This window comes from Coptis chinensis, chromosome 6 (assembly GCF_015680905.1).
Source record: "Coptis chinensis isolate HL-2020 chromosome 6, ASM1568090v1, whole genome shotgun sequence".
NCBI classification, from domain to species: domain Eukaryota; kingdom Viridiplantae; phylum Streptophyta; class Magnoliopsida; order Ranunculales; family Ranunculaceae; genus Coptis; species Coptis chinensis.
In genome coordinates, this window is record NC_141461.1 from 56,375,781 (window position 1) to 56,400,225 (window position 24,445).

The 24,445-nt window shown below is 38.3% G+C and overlaps 1 protein-coding gene and 1 long non-coding RNA gene across 2 annotated transcripts; one reads left to right on the plus strand and one right to left on the minus strand.

Moving 5' to 3' along the window:
- Nucleotides 1-177: 177 nt before the first annotated feature.
- LOC147493699 (uncharacterized) lies at nt 178-4,756 on the minus strand. Its single transcript, XR_015199296.1, has 4 exons — nt 4,516-4,756; nt 4,358-4,447; nt 2,287-2,492; nt 178-498 (listed from the first exon to the last, which is right to left on the minus strand). It is a non-coding gene; the product is annotated as an uncharacterized LOC147493699 (long non-coding RNA).
- An 18,995-nt stretch (nt 4,757-23,751) lies between these two features.
- LOC147493700 (uncharacterized) lies at nt 23,752-24,219 on the plus strand. The gene has a single exon (XM_086567916.1). It carries the CDS (start codon nt 23,752-23,754, stop codon nt 24,217-24,219), a length of 468 nt encoding a protein of 155 aa, XP_086424042.1.
- Nucleotides 24,220-24,445: the final 226 nt, after the last annotated feature.

Sequence of the window (24,445 nt, forward strand, 5' to 3'; positions counted from 1 at the left end):
GAGAACTCTCTATTTAATCACCATGTTCTTCGCTTTTCAGGTGCATGAATTGAAAATAAAAATAAAATTTTTAGGGAGATCTAAACTTGGTGGAGTGTCGTGCAAAAAAAAATCTAATACACTATTTTTTTTTATTGAAAGTAATATACCCTTTTTATCCTTTTTTGTAAACTTATTCTACCGGTTGCCATTTTGCAGAATGAGTGGACAAGACTACTGCGTATCCGATGCATCTCGTGCAACATAGATTTAGCGTTAACAATAAAGTAAATAACTTTATATATTGCTTTTAAAATTTATTAGATTGAATTTGGATAATCCGATTCAATCAGAAGTACTTTGTTGTGGTAACAACAATCTACACATTTCTAAATTTTCTATAAAACGAAGTTTGTTATTGTTCAGAATTTACAATAAAAAGAATGGTCTTACTTCTTCTGAGCTGCAGCAAATAACTGTTCATTGTGCAATAAAACCACATCTCACAGTTTCCCCGACCTGAAATTAAAATAGATTATAAATTATTAGAAACCATACAACAAAAGCTATAAGAAGATTCAATCTATTGGTGTACATAACAACCCACCACCTCTCTCTCTTGGAGGACTTGTGATCATCTTGTAGAAGTAAACATGATGACCATATGTTGAGCATTTGAGTATATATGCTGTAGTTAGGAGCCTCCAACTTGTAGGTGGAATTAACAAAGAGATATCACAGTTGTGATATATACCACTGAACATGAAAACTAAGGGAAACGTCCAAACCTCAGATATAAAGTAGAATCAGTATAATTATATGATGTGTTGAGTAATAGTTCATGTATCATTCCTCCAAGACTAGAAGACATGTCTTCTATAAATATTTCCTTGCTCAAAAGGGGTAGAGTTGTCTTTGTGTAAGTTCCTAGAAGGTGATTCGTTATCAAAAGCTGTCCGGATATGTACCAATACTAGTTTTGAGTGATATAATCAATTTCTCATTTATCTTGGTATATAACATAGTAACATACAATGAAGAAGAAAGTACAAATAAATCATGGTCGCAATTGCTATAGTGAGTAAAATTGGACCTTAGGAGTAATACTTTCGAATCTTTATTAGCTAAACCAATGTGCTAATGTATCATCCAATTATCCAAATTACACATGAACTGAATGGAAAATAAAGAAAACAAACAGTTTAATTTTAAAATCAAATAGAAGCAATTCAAACAGGATGAAATTGAGTTTGCATTATACTACAAAAATGTGAACCCCACCGATCTACGACGCAATTCACCCCATCTATATGTTTATGCTTTTGAAACTAGTTTTAGTATAACTAACTGCTCAAACCACAACACTACCTAGAAAAACTAATAGTTTCAGTATAACTAACTACTCCAATGTGAATACTTTTGAAGAAACTATACTGGTAATATGGTGCAATTTGTAGGTTAAAATATGGGTCGTATTAAAATCAAAGAATGTAAAAATACCAATAGTCACATAATAATAATAGTAACAATAATAATAACTAATAAGAATAATAAATCACAATGGCTGTAATGTTAAACCTACATAGCTCACATTACCATAAAAGAATTGATAGGCTAAAGAGCTACAACATTCAGCAGACTACAATTTCTAGACCATTCCATTACACCTTTAATGGAAGATTATAATGCCAAAGTAGTGTACTGCAAATAATACCCTGACTCTGTAAACACAGTCTGAAGATTCCATGAAGTAATGTTTGCTTGGAGACTAAGATGCACCAAGTCAATCAGTGCTCTTTTTCACTATCCAGGCTTGTGGTTACTAAGAAAGAAATAAAAGTAATCAAAGCATCAACATATTCACAAGCCCAACTGCTCCAGCATATACTAATCCCATTTAGAAGACTTCTAAAGGGAAGAAGTCACAAAATACAAGAAAAACAACCATCTAAAGGGACTCAACAAGAAAAGCACCTCACTTTTATCATGTATATATTGGGATAGACCAGAAAGAGATAGAAATTAGGAAGCCTATATTTTATATTGTATATACACCTAACCATGGATATCTGGTTCCGTCAACACCTCTAATGGGTTGGCAAAACAGCAAAAAGAATCCTTGGTTGGATGACCTCATGCTGATATTGAAAAATATACTTTTCATTTGACATCTTTTGTGAGCAATTTAGTGTAATTATCACTCAACCAAGTACCCACCATCTAATTCTATTTGTTTCGCGTAGCAAAGAAAATAATAACATCTTAAAAGAGAAATATTAGTCAAGTACATTTTAAAAAGATAATTACCAATGCAACAACAATCTTCTCCTCGGTTGTTGACCATTGCAATGAAACACAAGCACAGCAGGCACGGACAAGGACTTGCATCTTGACAATGGCCTAAACACAGCGCAATGCTCCTAGCCTCCTATAGCCTGCCTTCTTTCCAAATGCCCATAGAAAGCAGCTTGCAACTTAACTGTATTCTTAAGTTTCAAGAGTGCTCTCTAAGCCTATTAAAGTCAATGTAAAGAAGAAACAACAAATATAAAATCCACAAATACTAAGTAACCAATCAAATATTCCACAAGTATGGAGTCGACTAAAGAAATCATGTTTCCTCCATTCAAATCTATTTAAAGTTAGAATCATATCATGGAAATAAAAAAAAAATCTGAGGGAAAAAAGAAAGTACCAAGTATGCTCCTCGATGGCGGCTTGACGACGATGGCAGAAAATTCATTCAAGTTGCAACTAATCTCACTTGTATTCTCTTTTGTCACTAACGTACCATTTTTTTCAGAAATCTGCGTGGAAACTAAGGGGTCAGTCTTGGCAACACTTTCTTTAGCAATCAACGGACGAGAAAATTTTGAATTCAATCTTTGTAGTTGACAAGGGAGGCATTTCTTCATCCATTGCGATCTGAGAGATTTTTCAAGAACACACTGCGCCCATTTTGTGCATGGAACTCATTACTAGTTGATTCGGGTTCTCCTTATTTCCGGAAAATGGAATTTCTAAGGTCACGCAGTGTTACTTAGCACTCGATACCTTGTAGATTTCTTCCGGAAACTCCACGCATCAAAATTTTGTAGGGTTTGTCATATACAATATCCCACCCACCCCATATTCCCACAATAGAAATACTAGTAACAATTAGTGGAAGCACGCCATGGCAGAGGGCGGGGTATAAATTATGACAATTACTACTATTTTTTGTGGGAAAATTGGTGTGGGCTGTAGCCCTTCCCCCCCGGCGGAGAATCTTGGATCCGCCTTTGAGTAGTGTTCGTAGCATGGCAGCACTTCACTGCCAATTCTAAGCCTGGTAGTGGCATGTGCCAGTTTCCCAACTGATGTATACTTTCAACAATTCCTACAATAAATCCTAATCCTTTTCATAATTGGGGTGTTACATCTATTCACTGAACAACTATGAGAAGTTGTCTTTCATTAAAAGGTGGAACTATGGCACCCAGGGATTCAGTTATTCGAACTAAATCTTCAACTGAGTTTTTTGTAGTTAAGGGGCATTCCTACAACTTGCTTAAACACCAAGTTATGTGTCACAACTTGAGTAATATTTGAAGAGCTACTAGAGCACCTAGGCTAAAAAAAGTGCAATTGGTTGCCACCAACCCAACGACAGTTTAAGCTAAACTTAGATGGTGTATCAAGGAGAATCTTTAAATTGTTGGTTATGGTATATGTGAGTTCGAAGTCTTAGAGATTACATTGGCAATTTCGTATTGATTATCCAAACTACAATCAACTGAAAAGATAGTAAATCTCATTCAAAGAAGATGACCCTCTAATAATAACCTATTACAAATACCTACCTAAAACAGCTCAAACCACCTACAGGTATTTCGAATAAATTTTCAATCCATCAGTCCAAAACACATTGAATAAACACGATTGACAATAGTCATAAATCAATTCATGCATTGTCCAATATAATTTCTACCATATTCATTTGTTCAAACTTTTTTCATATGTTCATTCTACTATACTTAGGTTCCACAGTCGCATTCTATTATATCATCAAAGTTTCAAATAACACTTGAATTGAATAAAAAGGAAAATAAATCCAACAAATTAATTCTGAAATTTTACATTGGCCGCACCAATTTAAATAAGATGAAATCAGCTAACCTAAAGAAAAGGCAAAAATTGTGAATGAATATTCCCAAGGGCAAAATATCCACTATTCCAATGTCTTTGAGATCGATTCTACTCTCACCAATGGTGCAGGAAAAAACTATAAAAATGTATGCACTAAAATATTGAGGATTCGTTTCCATTAGGCAAGTAGTTTAATAAGAAAATGCTTTATCGCTTTTCTTGACAAAAGAAAATGCTTCATTGTTCATACCTCAAGATAATAAGTAGTCCCAGACGCTCCTTTTAAATCAGATGAGTAAACAGCAGAGGCTTTATATTCTTTCGACTATCGATCAGCCACCTTCAAGAAAGAAAGTACCCAATCAAGTATCAATAAAAAGAAAAGGATCTCCAGAAATATACACTTACTTCTGCTTGTTGTCTCCCAACCTCATTGAGTTCTTCGCTTTTCAGTTGCATGCATTGAAGCGAGAGAGAAAAATTTTAGGGAGATGAAACTGGTGGTCATACAAAAGAAAAATCTAATACACTATTTTATTTTTAAAGAAAGTGAGATACCCTTTTTACCCTTTTTTGTAAACTTATTCTACCGGTTGCATTCGGCAGAATGAGTGGACAAGAATCAAGCGTATCGGTACATCTTGCGTATTGTAGATTTAGCCTTACTTTTTTTGTAAACAAAAATCGAACAGTACCCATTTTGTAAACAAAATCCGCCGCACATGCCACTTTCTAATTAAGCCGTCCAAACCAAGCCTATATAAACAGGGGAGGAAATATGCGAACCTTTGCCAACGTCCAGCAATAGAGAAGATGCTAACCATAATACGTCCGGTCATCATATGGTAAGCCAGTACGCATTTTTTTTTTATTTCTTTTCAGTTAAATAAGCACTTATACTAATTAAATATTTACATGCAAAACCTTGTTAGTTCGATATATACGAGTAGAGAAGAGGAAATCATAACTGTCGCACCACCAAGCAAGAGATGTAGTGAAGTGATTATGGTGTCGCCATGCTGATGTCTGCCAGTCGTAAGTTCAAACTCTATTTGATTCAAATCTCATCTAATTACTTGATTTGCCAATGGTAGTAAGTATTCTTTCACTTTTCATTGCACTTTTGGAATTTGTAGTCATGGACGGCACTTGAACTTGAACTTTAAGAAAATAATTTCTTGGCAAAGATTAGGCGCGGGCATTATTTCTCTCAATGACAGGTTAGTATAATATACATAATGTACATAAAACTATAATACAACTATGTTATTAGAATATGCATGAGTGGTTAGATGATGATGCATGTATGAACTAACCTTATTTGAATGACATGTTAGTAGAAAAAGTACATGGTTTAGTTAGGATATGATGATGCATGTATGAACTAACTTATTTGAATGACATGTTAGTAGAAAAAGTACATGGTTTAGTTAGGATATATTGGCCTCAGAATTTTCTATATGCTTGTAATCCTAGATTTTTCATCATAAGCCATCCAAAGCAAACTAAGTTTTTGAAAACAAATCATTTTTTTTTTTTTTTAAATTCATTTTGAAAACCATGGAAAACAAAACAATTTTTTTTCACAGAATAAGAAATACCACAAATGATTGAATAACAAGTAAAGGTGGGGAAATGAATTACCGACAAGAAGATGAACATGAAGACGACCATAGGATAGAAGTACGATCAAACTTGGCACCTATGAAGTAGATGATATTCTTGTCCCTTTGATTACTTGACCTTCACAACGTACTGAACGACACCCAAAAACTTTCTTCCAAAACAGATAGAGCATAAAACATAAGACCAATCTTCTGGAGACGACTTCCTCATACATCGCAATCACTAGTAGTGAATCCTCTAATGCCTTCCATTTTTTTATTTTTTTATTTTTGCCTTGAGTACTTCTCAACTAGGAGATATAGTGGACTTAGAGATCAAGAGTGGACTTTCATAGGACTATAATGTAGGCTTAGGTGATGGGCTCAGAAAGAAGGGATAGGATCAAAAAATTATTTTTGGAGTAGAACTTGTCACATAAAGGGAGGAGTAATTGGAATGATAGTAGTGAGATGATGATATAGATCCCAAATCTCAAATGAAGCTGCCCCTTGTTTAGGTTTTCCATTTTGGACCAGTGTCGATCATTTTGTGCAACTATAAGCATTTTGAGCTATGACGTTTTTTTTTTTTTTTACCCCTTGCATTAGGATTTTTTTCAACACCTTCTTGGGATAAATAACATGGGGATAACTGTTTCGTGATCAAAGATGGATGGAATGATGCCCCTGGAATATGACAAGTTCTATAAAAATAGGTATGGGTAATCTATGGGTAGGCTAAAGATTTATTAGGCTTCCTAAAGGATATGGGCTTGTATTGTGGGAAATAAAAGAATAGGCTAAGGCTCAAATGGGCTTCTAATGGTAGCATATGACATTAGGTAGGCTTATGAGGTTAAAAACAAATCGATCAAAGATGGCCTGTTCCATCGTCTCTCTAAGATTTCCACTATACTCTTCGTCTTAAAATAAACAAAGTTGGGTAAAAAGTAGTACCTCTTTAATTGGTCGGCATTGGTAGGATTTTCCATGTAGAATCTTTATAGTGAATGGACATTCACTGTTAAGTTCGAACTTTCTGGTTCATTGATTCCACTCTAGTCTGGATTCGCTTGCTCAGCTTTACTTGCAACAATCTGTCTCCATTGGTATCTAAGTCCCAGTAGAACATCAATGCCCTCCTTCATATATCTCGGCTCTCAAGAATGTTGATCGTAGATGAACTCCTCTTAGCATTCCGCTTGTTGATGTAGTCAGATTCGAGTCAGCTGACTTCTTTGATAGGTAGCTCTCATGTCTTCAATGGATGCAAATGGAGTTTGCCCTCTCCACGGTAGGGTAGTTGATCAAATGATGTTGTGGAGCTTTGCCCTCTCCACAAGGGTAAATGCATAATGCTGAATGCTGATGTTGATGTTGGTGATCTTAGACATTTGAAAAATCTTCTCAAACATAACCGCTGAACTTTCTTCCTCCTCAATTTCTTCTTCTCGGTGAGTGATTCTCTTATCTTCGAACAATGAAAATCATGTACCACCTTAAGATGATAGATTGTCATAGGTATGATCAACACTTCTATGGATTCCTTTAGTAATTTGATTAGGCTTCAACGCTTAGAGGGGATCAAGGTTATACTAATCTGCACATAATGTGGTTCATCTGTGGTGCCAAGGTTGATGGTCTTTGTCTTCACAATGACTATCGTCTGTCAATCCTCAGACTGCTCATGATAAAGAATGGACTCAGCAGCTTCATTGTCCATTCCTTCTTCATCGTCGGGGGGAGGGGATCATAATAATCTGCACAAGTCATTCAATCATCTTGCACTAAGGCAAGTGGGTAAATTATATTCTGTGGGATTTTGAAAACTTTTTTGATTTTTTTGTATTTTTGAAAATTTTTAATTTTTAACTTTTGTTTTTTGAAATATCTGGATTTTTTTAGATTTTTGAAATATTTGATTTTTTTGGATTTTTTGAAATATAACTATATACAAACTGAGTTAGAACAAACAATTTCACGGCCTTTGAGCCCTATCGGATTCATCTGGTGGCTCAACCGGAGCAATATGATGGCTGGGGATTGGATCAATAATGACTTGCGTTCCCCAATCATCATAGTCTCCATCAATGAATGGATCCTCATAAGAATCTAAGGTCTCTAAAAACCTTTCCCAAATCTCATATTGCGTTTGGGAAAGTGGCATGTTCTCAACATACGTTGGAACTGGGTCAACAATAGATTCCATATTCAACTGATCATCCAAATCAAGTATGGTCTGAGGGTCCAATTGGACATGATAAGGTGTGACAATCTTGTCTCCTGGGTCAAATCCTAACCCTAGGGAACTGGCCAAAGTAAAAGATGGAGTATAGTCCATACCTGACGAGGAAGATGTCGATCCAACCTCATTTATCCAATTAAACTGTCTAGCCTCATGATCCAACCTAAGTTGGCGATATCCTAAATAGGAATTAACATTTGGCTCTGAAACAGTAACTTCTGAGTTTGGATCTGGGTCATCATCTTCGCCCCAAAATATATTGGAATCAATAATAGCCTCAATCTCGCCCTAGATGGGTAGAGCCAATGCGAGATGATTCACCGTGGCACTAGAATTGATAAACAATTCTGACAGTCCTTCCACAACCTCCTCAGTATAGCCTAGCCCTTTTCGATCATCTTGACTAGGAATCTGCAGCGGTTCTAAGGTACCGTTTTGGGTTTTTCCCAATCCAAGTCCTGGAAAATAGTTCTGCTCACGGAACATCTGAGTCGTCTTGGGATTTCCATTACAAAATAGGGTAGAGAGCTTCTCCTTGTCGGGTGCTCTAAACTCCACAATCCCTAATGGTTCCTCAGTGTAGTTACACTTTCCTTCAATCATTGGTATTACCGTATGCTCTTCTGAAGAGTCTAGATCATCTGAATCACCAGTGATGCAGATAATCTTCCCTTGCCATAAAAACTTGAGCTTTCTGTGAAGTGTAGATGGAATTGCGCCGGCCTGGTGTAGTCACGGTCTGCCCAAAAGGAAATTGTAATTAGCATCGATATCCATAGCCAAGAATGTGACTTTGAACTTGACTGGACCTATTTGGATGTCAGTTGTGAACTCGCCAAGGACTTCTCTTCTCTGATTATCAAACCCATGAACTACTCTGGCCGTATCCTTAGTGAAAGTGAAGTCTTCCGGCATGATTCCAATGGCTTTTGCAGAATTGACCGGGCAGATATTTAAACTGGATCCATTGTCAATCAATACAAATGGCACCTTATAGTTGTTACAATGCACCGTAATAGTCAACGCTTTCGTGTGAGTTTTTCCATCTGCAGTCAGATCATCATCAGAAAATATTATGGAGTTTGTCTTCCTGAGGGAAGCGACGGTACGTGCCAAATCGTTCGGCTGGATAGAAGCTGGAACATGAGCTTGGTTCAAGACTTGAAGAACTGCTTACCTATGTTGGGGTGACGCCATGAGTAAACCCCATATGGAAATGTTGGACTTGGTTTTCTGCAATTGTTGGATTACTTCATTACCCTCTTGCTTCTCTCGTTCAGTAGCCGTGGGCAGGTCAGGCTGTTGGGCCAAAACCTGATCCTTCTGCAAGTGTGGTGGCTTGTATATCCTTCCTCCTCTTATCAAACCGTGAGTCTCAACACATTCCTCTACCAAACTAGGTTCTAATTGCTTCAACTGATATAGTGAGATTGCTGAGTCATCTTTACTTTTCTCAGGCTCAATTAACTTCTTCCCTAGAACCTCCTCGGTATCGTGACTCTTGGTTGGCACAAACTGGACCTTGGGGATTGTGATAGGAGTTGGGATCACCCGCTGCTGAGTTGGATTCTGGCGAATCACGGGTCCTTGAGGTTCTGACCCAACTTGTGACGCCGCATATTGAGATGTATTCAAAGTATCTACCCATTTTGTAATGGGCCTCTGCATCATAAAAGATTCCAGATGCTCTCTAGTTAACTTGAACGGCTTTGGAATCTGTGGAGTATGTAGAAATGGTGCTACCACCTCATTTAATTGGATACCTTTAGGCTTTGTTTGCTCCATGCATCTTCTGATTGCATCTTGAAGATTAACTGGCCTTGTGGCGCTAACATTGACGTCTGTCGATCGGAATGATGAATGATGCCGGATCCTTCTTGACAGCTTCCAAAGTATTAACTCTTCTATTATGCATTGGTAATGGATTTGTCGATATATTGGGAGTGCCAAGACTGGACGCATCTATTTTACCCTCATCAATTAAGTTTTGGATAAGATGTTTAAGGAGCATGCACCTCTCCGTCGTGTGACCTGGAGCCTAATGGAAGTCACAATGTTTTGAAGCGTCATACCAGAATGGCACCGGATTTGGAGGAGGCCTCGACTGCATTAACGTAATCAAGCCCTGTTGGACTAAAGCCCTCAATACAACTTGTAATGGGAAGCCCAATTCTGTGTGCGCCTCTCTGTTGTTGGAAAAACCCTGTCCTTTCTGTCTTGGAGGGAAAATGACTTGATTGGAAAAAGGATGAGTTGTCACCTCTGCCTGGATCTGTGTGTGTGGTTGAGGTTGTACTTGTGTGGCGACGGCATGTGTGTCCTTTGGCTTATTGACAGTAACTAAAGGTGGCTTCTTCTTCTAAGCATCGTATGAACCTGACGATACAATTGAGGTCATAGTTCCACAAGCTAAAGCATCTTCAATTTTAGTCTCCGCCGAAACCAAAGCCTGAAAAGATGGATGATAGCTGAGACTCAATCGATTTGCATATTCTGAGTTCAAACTTTTTACCACCATTCGAATCTGTTCTGTCTCTGATGGCCTGTCTAGAATCTGAGCTGCCTTGGTCCTCCACCTGGTTACATATTCGGTGAATGTCTCAGTTGGACCTTGCTTGAGTGCCTCCAATTGTCTTCAACCCATCTGGATGTCTGTATTGTATGAAAAATGGGTCACAAAAGCTGTTGCAAGTTCAGCCCACGTTCTCATCTTCTGAGCATCTGTGTTCATCCACCAAGTCAGTGCCGCACCCTTTAAACTCCTCTGGAATAATTGGACCAATAGTTCTGGCCCGATCCCCATAGGCTGCAAGTAGCTAGCGTACATTTTCACATGGGCTTTAAGACACCCAGTTCCGTCATATCTCTCCATCTTAGGGAATTCAAAACCATGTGGAACCCTAATTTGGGGATATGGACAAAGACTATCCAAATCGAACTCATCGGCTTTAATCTTAGTTAATGCCTCCTCAAGCTTTTTCAATCTGTCTGCCACTGGGCCTTGGTATTGATCTTGAATGATAGGAATTTGATTTTGGGTGTTCATATAAGTGGTAGGTTGTGGTGTCTGTGTGTTGTGTGGAGGAGGGAACATGAATGGTGTAGGGTTCATGGGTTGGGATATATTTGGGGTGAACATGGGTGTGGATGTATATTGGTTTGGGTTATAGTAGGAATGGTGAATGGTGGGTTGAGCCATGTAGGTTGAGTCGATATGAGAGATTGGTTGGTTTGGAGTCTGAGATGATATAGGAAGTTGTAGCTGGGTGGATTGGTGTGTGAAATTCCTAGTAGGCAGCTGAGCTTGTGGAGTAGGTAAGTTAAGATCAAACCTTGGTGGTGGTGGTGGAACGGATTGCCCTTGAGATTGTTGTCCCTGCCCCTGGTTCATAAGTTTGGATAGTACTTCTTGGACCATCCTTTCCACAATTTGCTTTAATAAGTCTTCCGATCCAGGAGGGGGTGATGTTGGACTCTGACCACTTCCTTGGGGTGGTTGTCCATTGCTAGACAATGATTGTTCACCTTGAGAGATAAGCAGGGAACTAACCATTGACTGAGACGCTAATGGAAGAGACCCTTGAGGAGAATTAGCTGGTAGATTCTCCATTTCCATAAACGAGTTAACGGTTGCACGAGATAACCTTAACCCTGACCTTCTATTCCAACTGGCTGTCGGATAAGCCTTATTCTTTCCTATCTTAACTGAAACACCTCAAAAGAAAACGTAAGTCTGATTCTCTAGGGAGATCCCCAGCAGAGTCGCCAAAAAACCTGTACGCACAAAAATGTGTACCTAGGTCTATGCAATTGATTTTAGAGTCGCCACTAACTTTATTAAGGAAAAGTTGAGTAAAACCTATGTGAAGGACTAGCCCTCTAAACTAGATTATTATTGGGTTCGGGAGTCAAGGTACGATGTGGGAAGGTGTTAGGCACCTACAATCGCCTAGTAAAACCAGCCTTACTTCTATTGAGGTGCAAAGTTTTAAGATAGGCAAACGAAGAAAGCTTGAAAAATTAATATATCAAGTTGGATGATCCTCACTAAATTATTTAAAACTAATAACTATATACTATAATAAAACTAAAAAACAAATAATCCTAATATGCAATACTAATTAAAATAAAAGAGAAAATAAAGATGTCACCTTGTTTGGAATGTTGCCTCATACTTGATTGTAGATTGATTGATTGATTGATGATCTTGATTTGATTGTTGATGAATGATGATGATAAACTTTATTTGGAATTGACAACTGTGATTTTTGGATTGAAGCAGGTAATTTGAGAAAAAAACAACTTTTGGTGAAAAGAAGCTTCTACTCAATATCGAAAGAGGGGAAAAAGAAGGCTAAAGACGAAGAACACGAAGAACTTCATTAGAAAAACCTCAAAGTCGAAATTTTATCTTCAACTCCAGATTAAACTAAAGAAATTCTACTCTAGAATGATGAACTAGAAAAGAAAAAAAAAGAAGAACACTCAAGAAAAGAAAACTACTAGGCTATTAGCTCTAAATAACTAGGTCCAGATTATTAACTCCGAATTCCTAGCTCTAGCTTGCTCTAGATTATTTTTTGTGGGTGAATGAGACCCATATTTATAGCTTTTTGGGATGGATTTCAATATGGTAATGAATTTGATCCAATGGCTGAGTATTGATGAAGAAAAATCCAATGGCTTGATCTCTTTCTGGTTGCACCTCCTAAATTTAGCCCTTGATTCAAGAGGTGGGATAAGGGGTACGATCTTGGCCCTTGATCTTTGGATATTTCAGATGGATTAGGGCAAAAAATCAAACCCTACACGTCCTTAATGAGCCCATAATCCAGGGTTTCCAAACTTGGCTCCAAAATGGCATATTCTCTAGAATATTCTTGATTTTAGGGATCAAATCAAACAAATAAGGAAGGTTCTCTAGGTTTTTGGAGGCTTGAAAATGGGCTAGAAACACTAATGAAAAGGTCCAAATCGAGCTGGATCCACAGCCCACGAGCACGGGTCCAAAATCCACAAAAAGGCATATTTTGACCATATTTTCAATGCTGCAAATTCCCTTTGACCGGGTCAAAATTAGGCAAACTCTTCTTCACAAAAGTTGTTCATTAATCCATTAGGAAGGTCCATGAACTCTTAAAAATACCCTTGGCCGAAATCTTACTCCAATAATATATTGTACTGAACAGCGCGCACAACGGGCTGAAACGGGATATGGCAAGATTAGGGTTTCTGAAATCCAAAAGGAACCTAGGCAAGCTTGTACTCCTTTCAAAGGATTTTTCAAGGGGAATTCAAATATGAAATAATCTCATCCAAAGAAAGAGTGGAAAAAACGAGATTTGGGCTCCAAAGGGTTACAGGGGCATTTTGGTCATTTTCAGCTCAAAACTCAGAAAGCAACGAAACTTCAGCCATAGCTAGAACATAAGGAGGAGAGTCTAAAGACGCTAAAAGAAGATGAAAAGAAAAAGTTTGATCTAGAAAAGAAGACTCTAGAAAGCAAATCACCTTATATAATCAAATTTAATTCAAGGCAAAATCATGAATGAATTATGCCTGGGGTGCAAAAATGGGGTGTCTACACACACCTTACATACAATGTCATTATCCAATCCATCGAGTTTGTTGATTCACAAATGAATCTCACTCATTGATGATTTAAAGCAATGTACAATGCACGTAAGTGCCCGTTATTATATCCGGATTAAGAGGACAAGCATCCATAATAACAAAGGTGTTTGTTCTCTTATATAGTCAGTATAAAGATAAACAACCTCACTTGGTCCTGTTCAATACACACAGTTCAATACACACAAAGTGTACTACTGTAATCATGTAGTCAAGATAGACTAATATCAAATTATACTACAACCGTACCAATGGTTTGTCCAAATCCATCTAGGTTGTAAACGTTTACTTATACTTTATAAGGTACTGATGATATGATCTTCTGTGTGTCACCACACACCATATTATCTACAACATAAAGTATTAGATGTATGCATATAACTAATAACATATATAATATGTATAACATTTGCCCATATGATTCTTCTTCAAAATATGAAGAATTAGAGTTAATACAAAAGTAATGCTTTCAGTATATAACCCTATCAAAGTGATCTAGTAAGGTGGAGAGACTTGAGAGGAATGATTGTAATCTTCCTTCCCATACTTATAAAAGGATTAGCTCTTGTGGAAGTAGGCATCATTGGCTGAACCACGGTACATCTTTGTGTTGTGGTATGTTTTACTTGCTTTATATTTTTATTGGTTGTTTGTGATAGTTATATCCATAGATTAGGATTGTGATTGTTGGTTGTAGTGAAAGATTAGATTTTTTATTGGAGTAGTAGATTGTCTAAGTACAAGCTATCTTAGTGGAGATCGATTGGTATCGTTTTCCCCAACAAGTGGTATTGGAGCCAGGTTGGATTAAGCCCAACAAGGTTGTTATCTAAATCTTGCCCATAAAGTATTTGATAAAATTCCTGAGAGGAGATTTGAGTTGAAATAGCTTGTAGAGATGGACCATTCTGTAAACACTCGCATGACTAGTCTGAATAGAGCTAACTGTACTATTTGGAAAGCCAAGATGGAAGACTTGCTCTATTGCAAGAACTTGGCACAACCCATTAAAAATAGAGGAGTAAAACTAGACACAATTGCCACGACTGAGTGGAAGATGTTTGATGAAAAAGCGATTGGGTGCATTAGATAACAGATTGACAAAAATGTAATCCACCTTGTATCCCAAGAGACCACCGCTTTCAGCCTGTGGAAGACATTATAAGACCTCTACAAGAAGACAAGAAATGATACACAGAATAGCTACTATCACTCAGAGATCCTTGTTACAGAAAAGCAAGAGAAAGGCAAAAGTAAAAAAGCATCTCATTCTAAAGGTGATGACAAAAGAAAATCTAGGAGCGCGAGTAGACCTCCTAAGAAAGACTTGTCGTGCAATCATTGTGGTATCCATGACCACTTCAAGTATGAATGCATAGAATTGAAGAGGGATGAGAAGACTTGTACCATACATGAAGACAAGTTAGATCAAGTTGAAAGAAATAAAGCACCACCGGTAGAGACGCCACAGACATTGCTTCAGAAGGTGAAGTATGAATTGTGTCAGACTGTGATGAGTTATGCTTGAGCACTTCATGCCAGGGTACAGAGTGGGTGGTAGATACAGGTGCTTCCTACCACGTCACACCCTATAAAAGTTTCTTTACTACCGACAAATCGGGTGATTTTGGTGAGGTAAAAATAGGCAACAATGAAGTCTCGAAGATTGTAGGCATTGGTGATGTTCATGTAGAAATCAATGTAGTCTACACCTTGACACTCAAGGATGTAAGACATGTCCCTAACATTCGGATAAGCCTAATTTCCACTGGGAAGTTAGATGATGATGGCTTTCAAAACTCGTTTGGTAATGGGGTATAGAAATTGAGCAAAGGTTCCATTGTAGTAGCCAAAGGGAAGAAAACTTGCTCGCTTTACAAGACACATGCTAGTTTGTGTAAAGCAAAGTTAAATGCGGCACAAGAAGAAGTTTCCTCCGAACTATGGCATAAGAGACTGTGTCATATGGGAGAAAAAGACATGAAAGTTCTTGCCAAGCAAAAAGTATTGCCAAACATCAAAGGTACACATTTAAATAGATGTACTCATTATTTGGTAGGAAAGCAACACAGGGCATTGCCAAACATCAAAGGTACACATTTAAATAGATGTACTCATTATTTGGTAGGAAAGCAACACAGGGTGTCTTTCCAAAGATTCCCCTCTCACAGAAAGGACAATGTCCTTGAGCTAGTACACACATACTTATGTGGTCCTATGAAAGTAAAGTCCCACGGGGGAGCTTTGTACTTCTTAACTTTCATTGACGATGCGTCAAGAAAGATATGGGCATATAGTCTAAAGACCAAGGATGAAGTACTTGGCGTGTTCAAGACTTTCCATAACATTGTGGAAAGAGAGACAGGGAAGCTTTTGAAGTGTATTCGCTCAGATAATGGGGGTAAGTACATTGGGCCATTTGAAAAATATTTCAAGAGTCATAGGATTCATCATGAGCAAACCGTTTCCAAGACTCCACAACACAATGGTATAGCCGAGAGGATGAACCGGACCATTGTAGAGAGGATGAGATGCATGTTGTCTCACTCTAAGTTACCTAGAAGTTATTGGGTAAAAGCAATGTGCACAGCCGTACATGTGATCAACCTATCTCCTTTGAAGACTCTAAATAGTGATTCTCCAGAGAGAGTATGGTCAGGCAGAGATGTTGATTATGGATACTTGAGGGTATTTGGGTGAAAGGCATTTGTTCATATTTCCAAGGATGAGAGATCCAAGTTTGATGACAAAGCTAAGCAGTGCATTTTTTTGGGTTATGGGGATGAGAAGTTTGGTTACAAACTTTATGATCCAATCAGCAAGAAGGTAATCTGAAGTCGAGATGTCACTACTAAAGGAAGGGCTTTTTGTGTCACTTTTTAAGTGACACAAGAAGTCACTTGTGTCACTTTTGAAACTAATTCTGAAGTGACCTATAAGCCCTCGACACATAAATTTCTACCAAAAGTGACACAAAAGCCTTACTAAATGTGTCACTTTTTGTTAATAAAAGTGATACTTAAGAATAACCTCTTGTGTCACTTTTAAGAAAGAGTGTCACAATGCTTGTCAAAAATGACACTAGTTGTATCAGTTTTGGACCAGAGTGGGACATAATTTCGTCAAAAGTGATACATTAAGTATACTAATTGTGTCACTTTTGGACTAGAGTGAAACATAAGTACGTCAAAAGTGGCACATTAAGTATACTAGTTGTGTCACTTTTGGACCAGAGTGAGACATAAGTACATCAAAAGTGACACATTAAGTATACTAGTTGTGTCACTTTTGGACCAGAGTGAGACATAAGTATGTTAAAAGTGACATATTAAGTATACTAGTTGTGTCACTTTTGGACCAGAGTGAGACACAAGTACGTCAAAAGCGACACAAAAGCCCCTTACTTGTGTCACTTTTGGGAATCAACTCCATGTAACTCGTATGAAAAAGAAAACGACACATAAGAGTGGTCATTTGTGTCACTTTTAATAGATATTATGTCACTTTTTTCAAAAGCGAGACAAATGAAAATTTTTTTTTTTTTAACTTTTTCTCATTTTTGTATTCGGTCGTATTCATTTCTCAACCTGCATCCTATACGTCATAACCAAAATCCCATTAACCTGCTTTATGACAGAAACAACATCCACATACATTTATGAAAACATCACAACCAAAATCACTTTAACCTGCTTTATGATATGGAAACAACATCCACTCGAGAAGAAAGAATTCAAAACAATTAACTTCTATTGATTTCATCGATCAAACCAAGTATTTATCATCTAGTTTGACTCTCAACAAAATAAGTCATTCCAATACCAAAAGAATCACAATTAAAAAAAAAAACTACATGGCGCCAATACTATCCTAGCAATATCTTAGCTTGTTGTGGCACTTCCAACACCAAAAAACCTAGCTGCCATCTATTCATCTGTTAATCAATCCATGCACCTTCATCATATCATGAAGTCGTCATTCCACTATGACTAGTATATAAAATTAAAAAGCAAGTGAATCAAGAAGGGTATATTGTACAATTAAGAAAAAAAAATCGATAAGAAAAGTATATATACATAAAGAAAGGGAAAATATGGAAGCCCACTTACCCAAATTAACAACTCAGATAAATTGTTGGATAAAGTCGATGAATTCAAGACGAAGTTCATCTATTTCAATGGTGTAACTCTTCTTGCTAGAGAATTCCAATACCTGTTCGACGAAAAATATATTATAAATATTATGAAAATGAATAATGCAGGCAATGCATTACCTACCATATTTACACATGCACCAATTTATAAGCTAGCTAAGACTATATGAAAAATAATGCTACTTTACAGTCACCTTCTTTATAGCGTTATTTAATAGCAGTTGATATAGTTGTGCAAAATACGAAAAACTTTAGACTGAGTCGTTATTTACTTGATGGAAATAATGGTTGTATATTCTCCAGATAAAAGCCCAAACACGGTCTTCTTCAAATTAATCATAACACAAGAATCAACTCGTGTAAATGAAAACCAAACCTGTATAAGAACAACCACTCATGAAACTAGAAATATACCACGGCCTTAATATTTCAATGGCGAGAAAACCAATATGTAGCACTGTACAATGGAGGGGTCCAGATTACAGAACAAGGTCAAGATTTTGGCTTTGAAATTGGAGATGATCGGACAAGAAGTTCCAAACGGATTAGACAAATTATAAAATGGTTATATAATACAAAGTTGATGTTATGGCTCAAGTACAACAGTAAGTGCAATTGAAAAATATCCTATACCCTATCCAAGTTTAGATATTGTGAGTTATTCCTAAGGCCAAGGTGTTCTCCCTTATCTGCACAAAAAGTATCGCGCCACAAATAAATCACCTAACTTCATGTGCTCAAATGCAAAAAATGATACCAGTAATTGCTCACCTAAATCAAGTATTGTGCGACTGGTCATGCTCGATAAAATCTAGAGCCTTCTCCATTTTGATCACATTTACACGGCTCACTTTATTCTGATGGATTACCACATATATATCTTGTCCACAACTTTCTCGAGTTCCGGCCGGAAAGTTGTGGTTATAAATTGAGTATTTGCCACATCTGCAAGACAGTGAATCATATCTATCGAAGAAAACGAACAAAATCCACTTGAAACACTTGATTGCATAAATAGACATATATAGATTGTAGGAACCGTTATGGTCGCAGTTTACAAACCGTGAAAACCATGCGCAGCGGAATAAAGGTTCTCACGATTTTGGATAGAAATCATACCTTTTAGATCAGCTGTGATTTCTCTGAGAATCCGAATCAGCAACCTCTTGATCTTCTGTTGTATTCCTATCCTTAGAATGGACGTTGTGTGGGCAACGATCTACCAACCCTTTCTCTATCTCTTTGCCTCTCTTTTTCAATCACAAGGTCAGAACCGATTTTGGAACTAACCTTTCTTGAGAAAAAACCTCGGTAAAAACGGCCAGAGAAAGAGGGTTTCTATTTATAGGCTACAACAGGGACCATGAGTAGAAATCAGGGTTAGGTCTCCTGACGGGCTTGGGCTTCCCATGTTCGCCCAGAACACATGGCCCAAATCCGTCAACAAATGGTTTATTCTACTAAAGGCCATTATTGCACTACCGCCCTAATCCCAAATTACGTGTTACGTTTATGGGATCCATATTATATGTTCGTTGATCTCCCCGTGTTTAAGATATCGAATGCCCGTTGATTAAGTCAAGTTACTGACAACTACATTAATCAACTTCTTATGTCCTTGAGTAGTACCATTCAACCTCATTGTCATGTCAGATTAAATCCACCTGCAGGGTTTACATGACAATCCTTATGAGCTCCTCAAAGGGACATCATCAACCCGACTTCTTGCGGGTCACGGATTCCTTCTATAATCAACAGCACACCTTACATACAATGTCATTACCCAATCCATCGAGTTTGTTGATTCACAAATGAATCTCACTCATTGATGATTTAAAGCAATGTACAATGCACGTAAGTGCCCGTTATTATATCCGGATTAAGAAGACAAGCATCCATAATAACAGAGGTGTTTGTTCTTTTATATAGTCAGTATAAAGAGAAACAACCTCACTTGGTCCTGTTCAATACACACAAAGTGTACTAGTGTAATCATGTAGTCAAGATAGACTAATACTAGATTATACTACAACCATACCAATGGTTTGTCCAAATCTATCTAGGTTGTGAACGTTTACTTATACTTTATAAGGTACTGATGATATGATCTTATGTGTGTCACCACACACCATATCATCTACAACATAAAATATTAGACGCATGTATATAACTAATAACATATATAATATGCATAACATTTGCCCATATGATTCTCATTCAAAATATAAAGAATTAAAGTTATTACAAAAGAAATGCTTTTAGTCTATAACCCTATCATAGCTGAAATGGACTGGTTTCGCCAGTCAAACTATCGTGCAGTGACATCTGACTCAAAGAGACGAGGTGGGATATTGAAGCTGATGTTTCTGTTAGGCCTGTCATAGGTTCTCCATGCAACTTCTGAGTTTAAATTGGCTCAAGGAAAGGGACTTAGAATATCTTGATCCATTCCAAATTGCATTCCTACTCTATGAGGAGCATATTGTTCAATACAATCCAATCCGACAAGCTCACAAGGCACTAAGCAATGGAAGAACGACAACAACTCTTCAGTCATATTTGGGCCAACGACCCATTCACCTTGCTCTTTGTAATATAGAGGTCACTGCCAGTTTTTCAAATTAGTGGAATAAGGCCGCCATCGAAATTCATCAGGTGAGTTAATAGTTGATCTCACCAACTCAACCTTCGACTTTGAATAAAGTTTCTTCCATCGAGCAGCTCTTGTCTCACCAGAACTAATGCAATTCGGATTCGGTTGCAAGCTTAAAAACCTTTCCCAAGCCCAAAGTTGCATAATTTGGAACGGCAACAAAACAGTAGCACTAAACGGAAAGTTATTATTAGTGCGGTCTTCTGTTATGTACGTTGCATCAATTTGTTCTTTCAATACTCACAAGTCTCTGTAAAGGCTTGCTAGTACAACTGGTGCCAGAGCAATTCGAGTTGTTGAGATAAATGAATAGCAACTGGGAAAACTTGCTTACTCACTCTGCAACTGGAATTGGTTGGGAAGACGTATCTATTTAAAAACTAACAAAACTTGAACAAATGGTAATACAACAATAATAAAAGAATTCTAAGGACTTGGAAAGTGCAGTTACATAGCATCTGACTTTCGAAGGGGGAAGAGCTCCGACTTGGCTAGGAGCCCTGCCACCTTTATCCCAAAATTGGGGTGCAGATGTCCCCCCTCCAAGTCGGGGATCCAATACATCAGTACTCCAAGACAGAACACTTGCATAATATATATATATTTTTAACAAAGTTTAGGGTTCGGCAAACCCTTACCTGCATTAGATCCTCACATATACATTGCTTTTATCTTCCTCCGATCCACAAAATACATGAGTTGCTTACTCAGAGGAGGTATAAAGTATTCTACACCATTACATTGTTTTAAGGATGCCAAATGATCAGCTACCCTATTAGTCTCTCGATACACATGAATAAAATCAACACTAGAAAGTTTAGAGCAAAACAACTCTATAGCCCCTACATACTATATTCTGACAGAACCAAGGAGCTTGCTCTTTTCTCTTAAGAATGTTAATTGCGGACAGTGAGTCTGAGGCCACTAACACCTTCATATACTGACAGTCCACACAGCCTTTCAATCCTTGCATAATGTCTTTTAACTCTTGAAATATCACTGAATTGGTACTTCCTCCTCCTACATAAGCAAATAAAACTTCACCATTAGAATCTCTGGTTGCTCCCCCTGTACCATTTCTTGTATTTGATATTGCTCCATCGGTATTCAATTTTACAACCCATCACTAGGTTTTGTCCACACGCACGAGATTGGTGTACTTGTCTGTGTGGACCCTCATAAATGGTTCACATGGCTTTACCTGATCCTCCTCATTTGTGGCCTTGTTGGATCGACTTGTGTAGTGAGACATCCAACTCGATGGAATGCTCAGCAGCACAATGCCTCTATGGACCAGCTGGGCATGATCTCTAGACATGACACCCAAACTGGACCCTTCATATATGCAGGCCTAGCCCTGGTTCGTAGCCAAGTCACAAAATGGCATGTGGGCCAAGCCTCACTATAAGCCCGTAATCAACTGCAAACTAGGGATAGATTTTGACTCTATCTAATGTAACTGAAAACTAGGGATAGATTTTGGCTCTATCCAATGTAACTGAAAACAAGGGATAAGGATCCATATCCAGATATTCCCTAGTTTTTTGGATGGTTACATATTGAAAAGTTTTGACCAACAAAACTACATTGAAAAACTCCACACTCCGGAGATTTTCAAAGACTTGATCCCTCTGGGGTATGTAGGCAGCCACTGAACTAAAAAGTGGTTCAGTCTCAACAACTAAGACATTTTTTCTTATGCAACGAGTTCAACAAGGTGCACAAGTTCTAAAATTGTTTTGTAGTAGCGGTGATACTCTCGTAGGTGGTGATATTCAGAAGATGGTGATATTCATAAGGTCAGTTTTTATTTTAAGAGTGTCTGGGTAGATCTGTTTTGCTTCAGTTTTTGCCCCAACATCTTTTGGCCCTGTCTGTGGGGAATCAACCCACGACCACATTCTTCTCTTTTATTATATTGAATATCATGATCAATGGCTGCTGGTAGACCCAAAAGAAAGTAAAAGGTGGTCGACACGGTCAAAGCTCGTAAATTGCACAAAACCTTCCTCCTAATGTCTTTGAAACAACCACAAAGACACGATTCTTCGGCGAGGTTCATGCTCAACATCAAGATATCGCGTCGATTCCCCCACGAATCCGGGCCCAAAGATGAAGAAGAAGATTTGGTGGAAAACCTGCGAATTACTGTTTCAGCAGGGGAACAAGATGCAATTAGGGATACTCGAGTCGTCACACACAAAGACGGAGTTGCATCTGCTGGGGAAAGACCATCGATGCTGCCTCAACATCTGCAGCAATGCCTTGGGCCTAGGTCGGGTGCTATTTCCACGCAATCTGGACCATCCACATTGCCTAGGCGTTTGCAAGGCCGCCTTGGGCCTGGATCGGGCCCTCAGGATCTGAGCCACAATGCTCACCCATCTGATGAAGAAACTCTAATGTCCATGTTGCTCAGGCTGACCAGAGAAAACAATCAACTTAGGAGAAATGACGACAAAATGCCTAGGGAAGAAAACTCTCAGCAGGAATCTTCCGTACCAAGGGAGAGCAGGTCTCAAAAGAGGAGGCATCATCCAAGGAGCCATGCCTCTAGCCGCACCCAAAACCCCAGAACTCCAATTGTGGAGCGTTTAGGTGGTGCTGACGCTATACTAGGACGGTTTCGTAGCCCATAGGATCACCGAAACAGATCAGTGTCAAGACGTTCCCAGTACTCTAAGGAACGATCAATGTCAGTTTTCGGATATTCCTCTTCGGATCAAATCGATCTAGAGTGCGACATGCAATGCTCTCACAGTCTGGTACTACAAAAAGGACAATACAGACCAGCTCGAGGTAACAGAAGATTTGATTGTAGTCCTGTAGGTTCAGATTCCTCAAAATTCGGATATAATGGTTCGAGGAACACTCGCCGGAGGACTAATGGAGGCTATCAGAGAGCTGGAGATAGAAGAGGTAGCCAACAGTGGGCCAGAAGCCACAGAACTAGAGCCCTCCACAATTATGTGGGTGGTTACGCTTGAACCAGAGAGCTAAACCCACGCAGGGATGAAGCAAATTTCAGGTATCATAGGCAAGACTCTGTTGAGCCAAGCTGGAGCCCTAAAAGGAGAAACCGTACCCACAGTGTCGGCACGAACAATGTCACTCTACAGGAAAATAGTGACAACTTGAATGAGTAGCGAGTTTAAGAACTCATTAGAACTGCCATGGTTGCAAAGCTACTCGGGAAGATAAACAACATAAACTGGCAATCAAAAGACCTGAAGAATCTCCTTTTATAGATGAAATCAGAGATTACATTTCCCCTGGTTCTTTCAAACAACCTTCAATCCCAACCTACGATGATGTAGATGGTTGTCCAGATGAGCACTTGATGAAGTACAGATCGTCTATGGCTCTTTTTAATAACAATGATGCATTGATGTGCATAATATTCCAAGCTACCCTTAGCGGAAAAGCTTTGACATGGTTTAACGAACTCCGTCCTCGTTCAATCCATACATTTTTGCAGCTTGCCGACAAGTTTTCAAAACATTATCGCTACAGCAGGAAGACCATAAAAGGTTCTGGAACTCTTTTTAACCTCCACATGGAGAAAGGAGAAAGCATTCGAGACCTTGTCAGAAAACTCAGGGTGCTGCTCAAGGATGTCAACAATGTCCCAGATGATGTTGTTGCACAAGCTTTCAAAAATGTTCTTCCTTTTGATAAGTCTGGTCTGTACAACTCACTAACTCTGAAGCCTCCAGAAACAGTTCAGGATTTGCTGGTGCGAGCAGAAAGGTATACTACTGTTCAGGAAGATTCAAAGTACAAGCAGCAAAAGGATTTTTCAAGTAATAGAGGAAAGCAGGAATAGCAACAGCGTGACAAAGACATAAAGAAACATAACAAAGATGCCAAAATTGGCGGCTCACAGAGTCAGAAACAAGATGGCCACCCGAGCAAAGATCTTACTCTTCCAGAGCTCAGTGTCAGTCTTTCAAAATTGTATGACAAGCTCAAAGGAAAACTCTCCAAGCCGTTCCCTATGAAACCTGATACTGAGGGAAGGAGAGATAAGTCAAAGAAATGCAAGTATCACA

What these genes read in the sequence shown, in the direction of transcription:
- LOC147493700 (XM_086567916.1), top strand. Translation starts at nt 23,752, where the DNA reads ATGGCTCTTTTTAATAACAATGATGCATTGATGTGCATAATATTCCAA.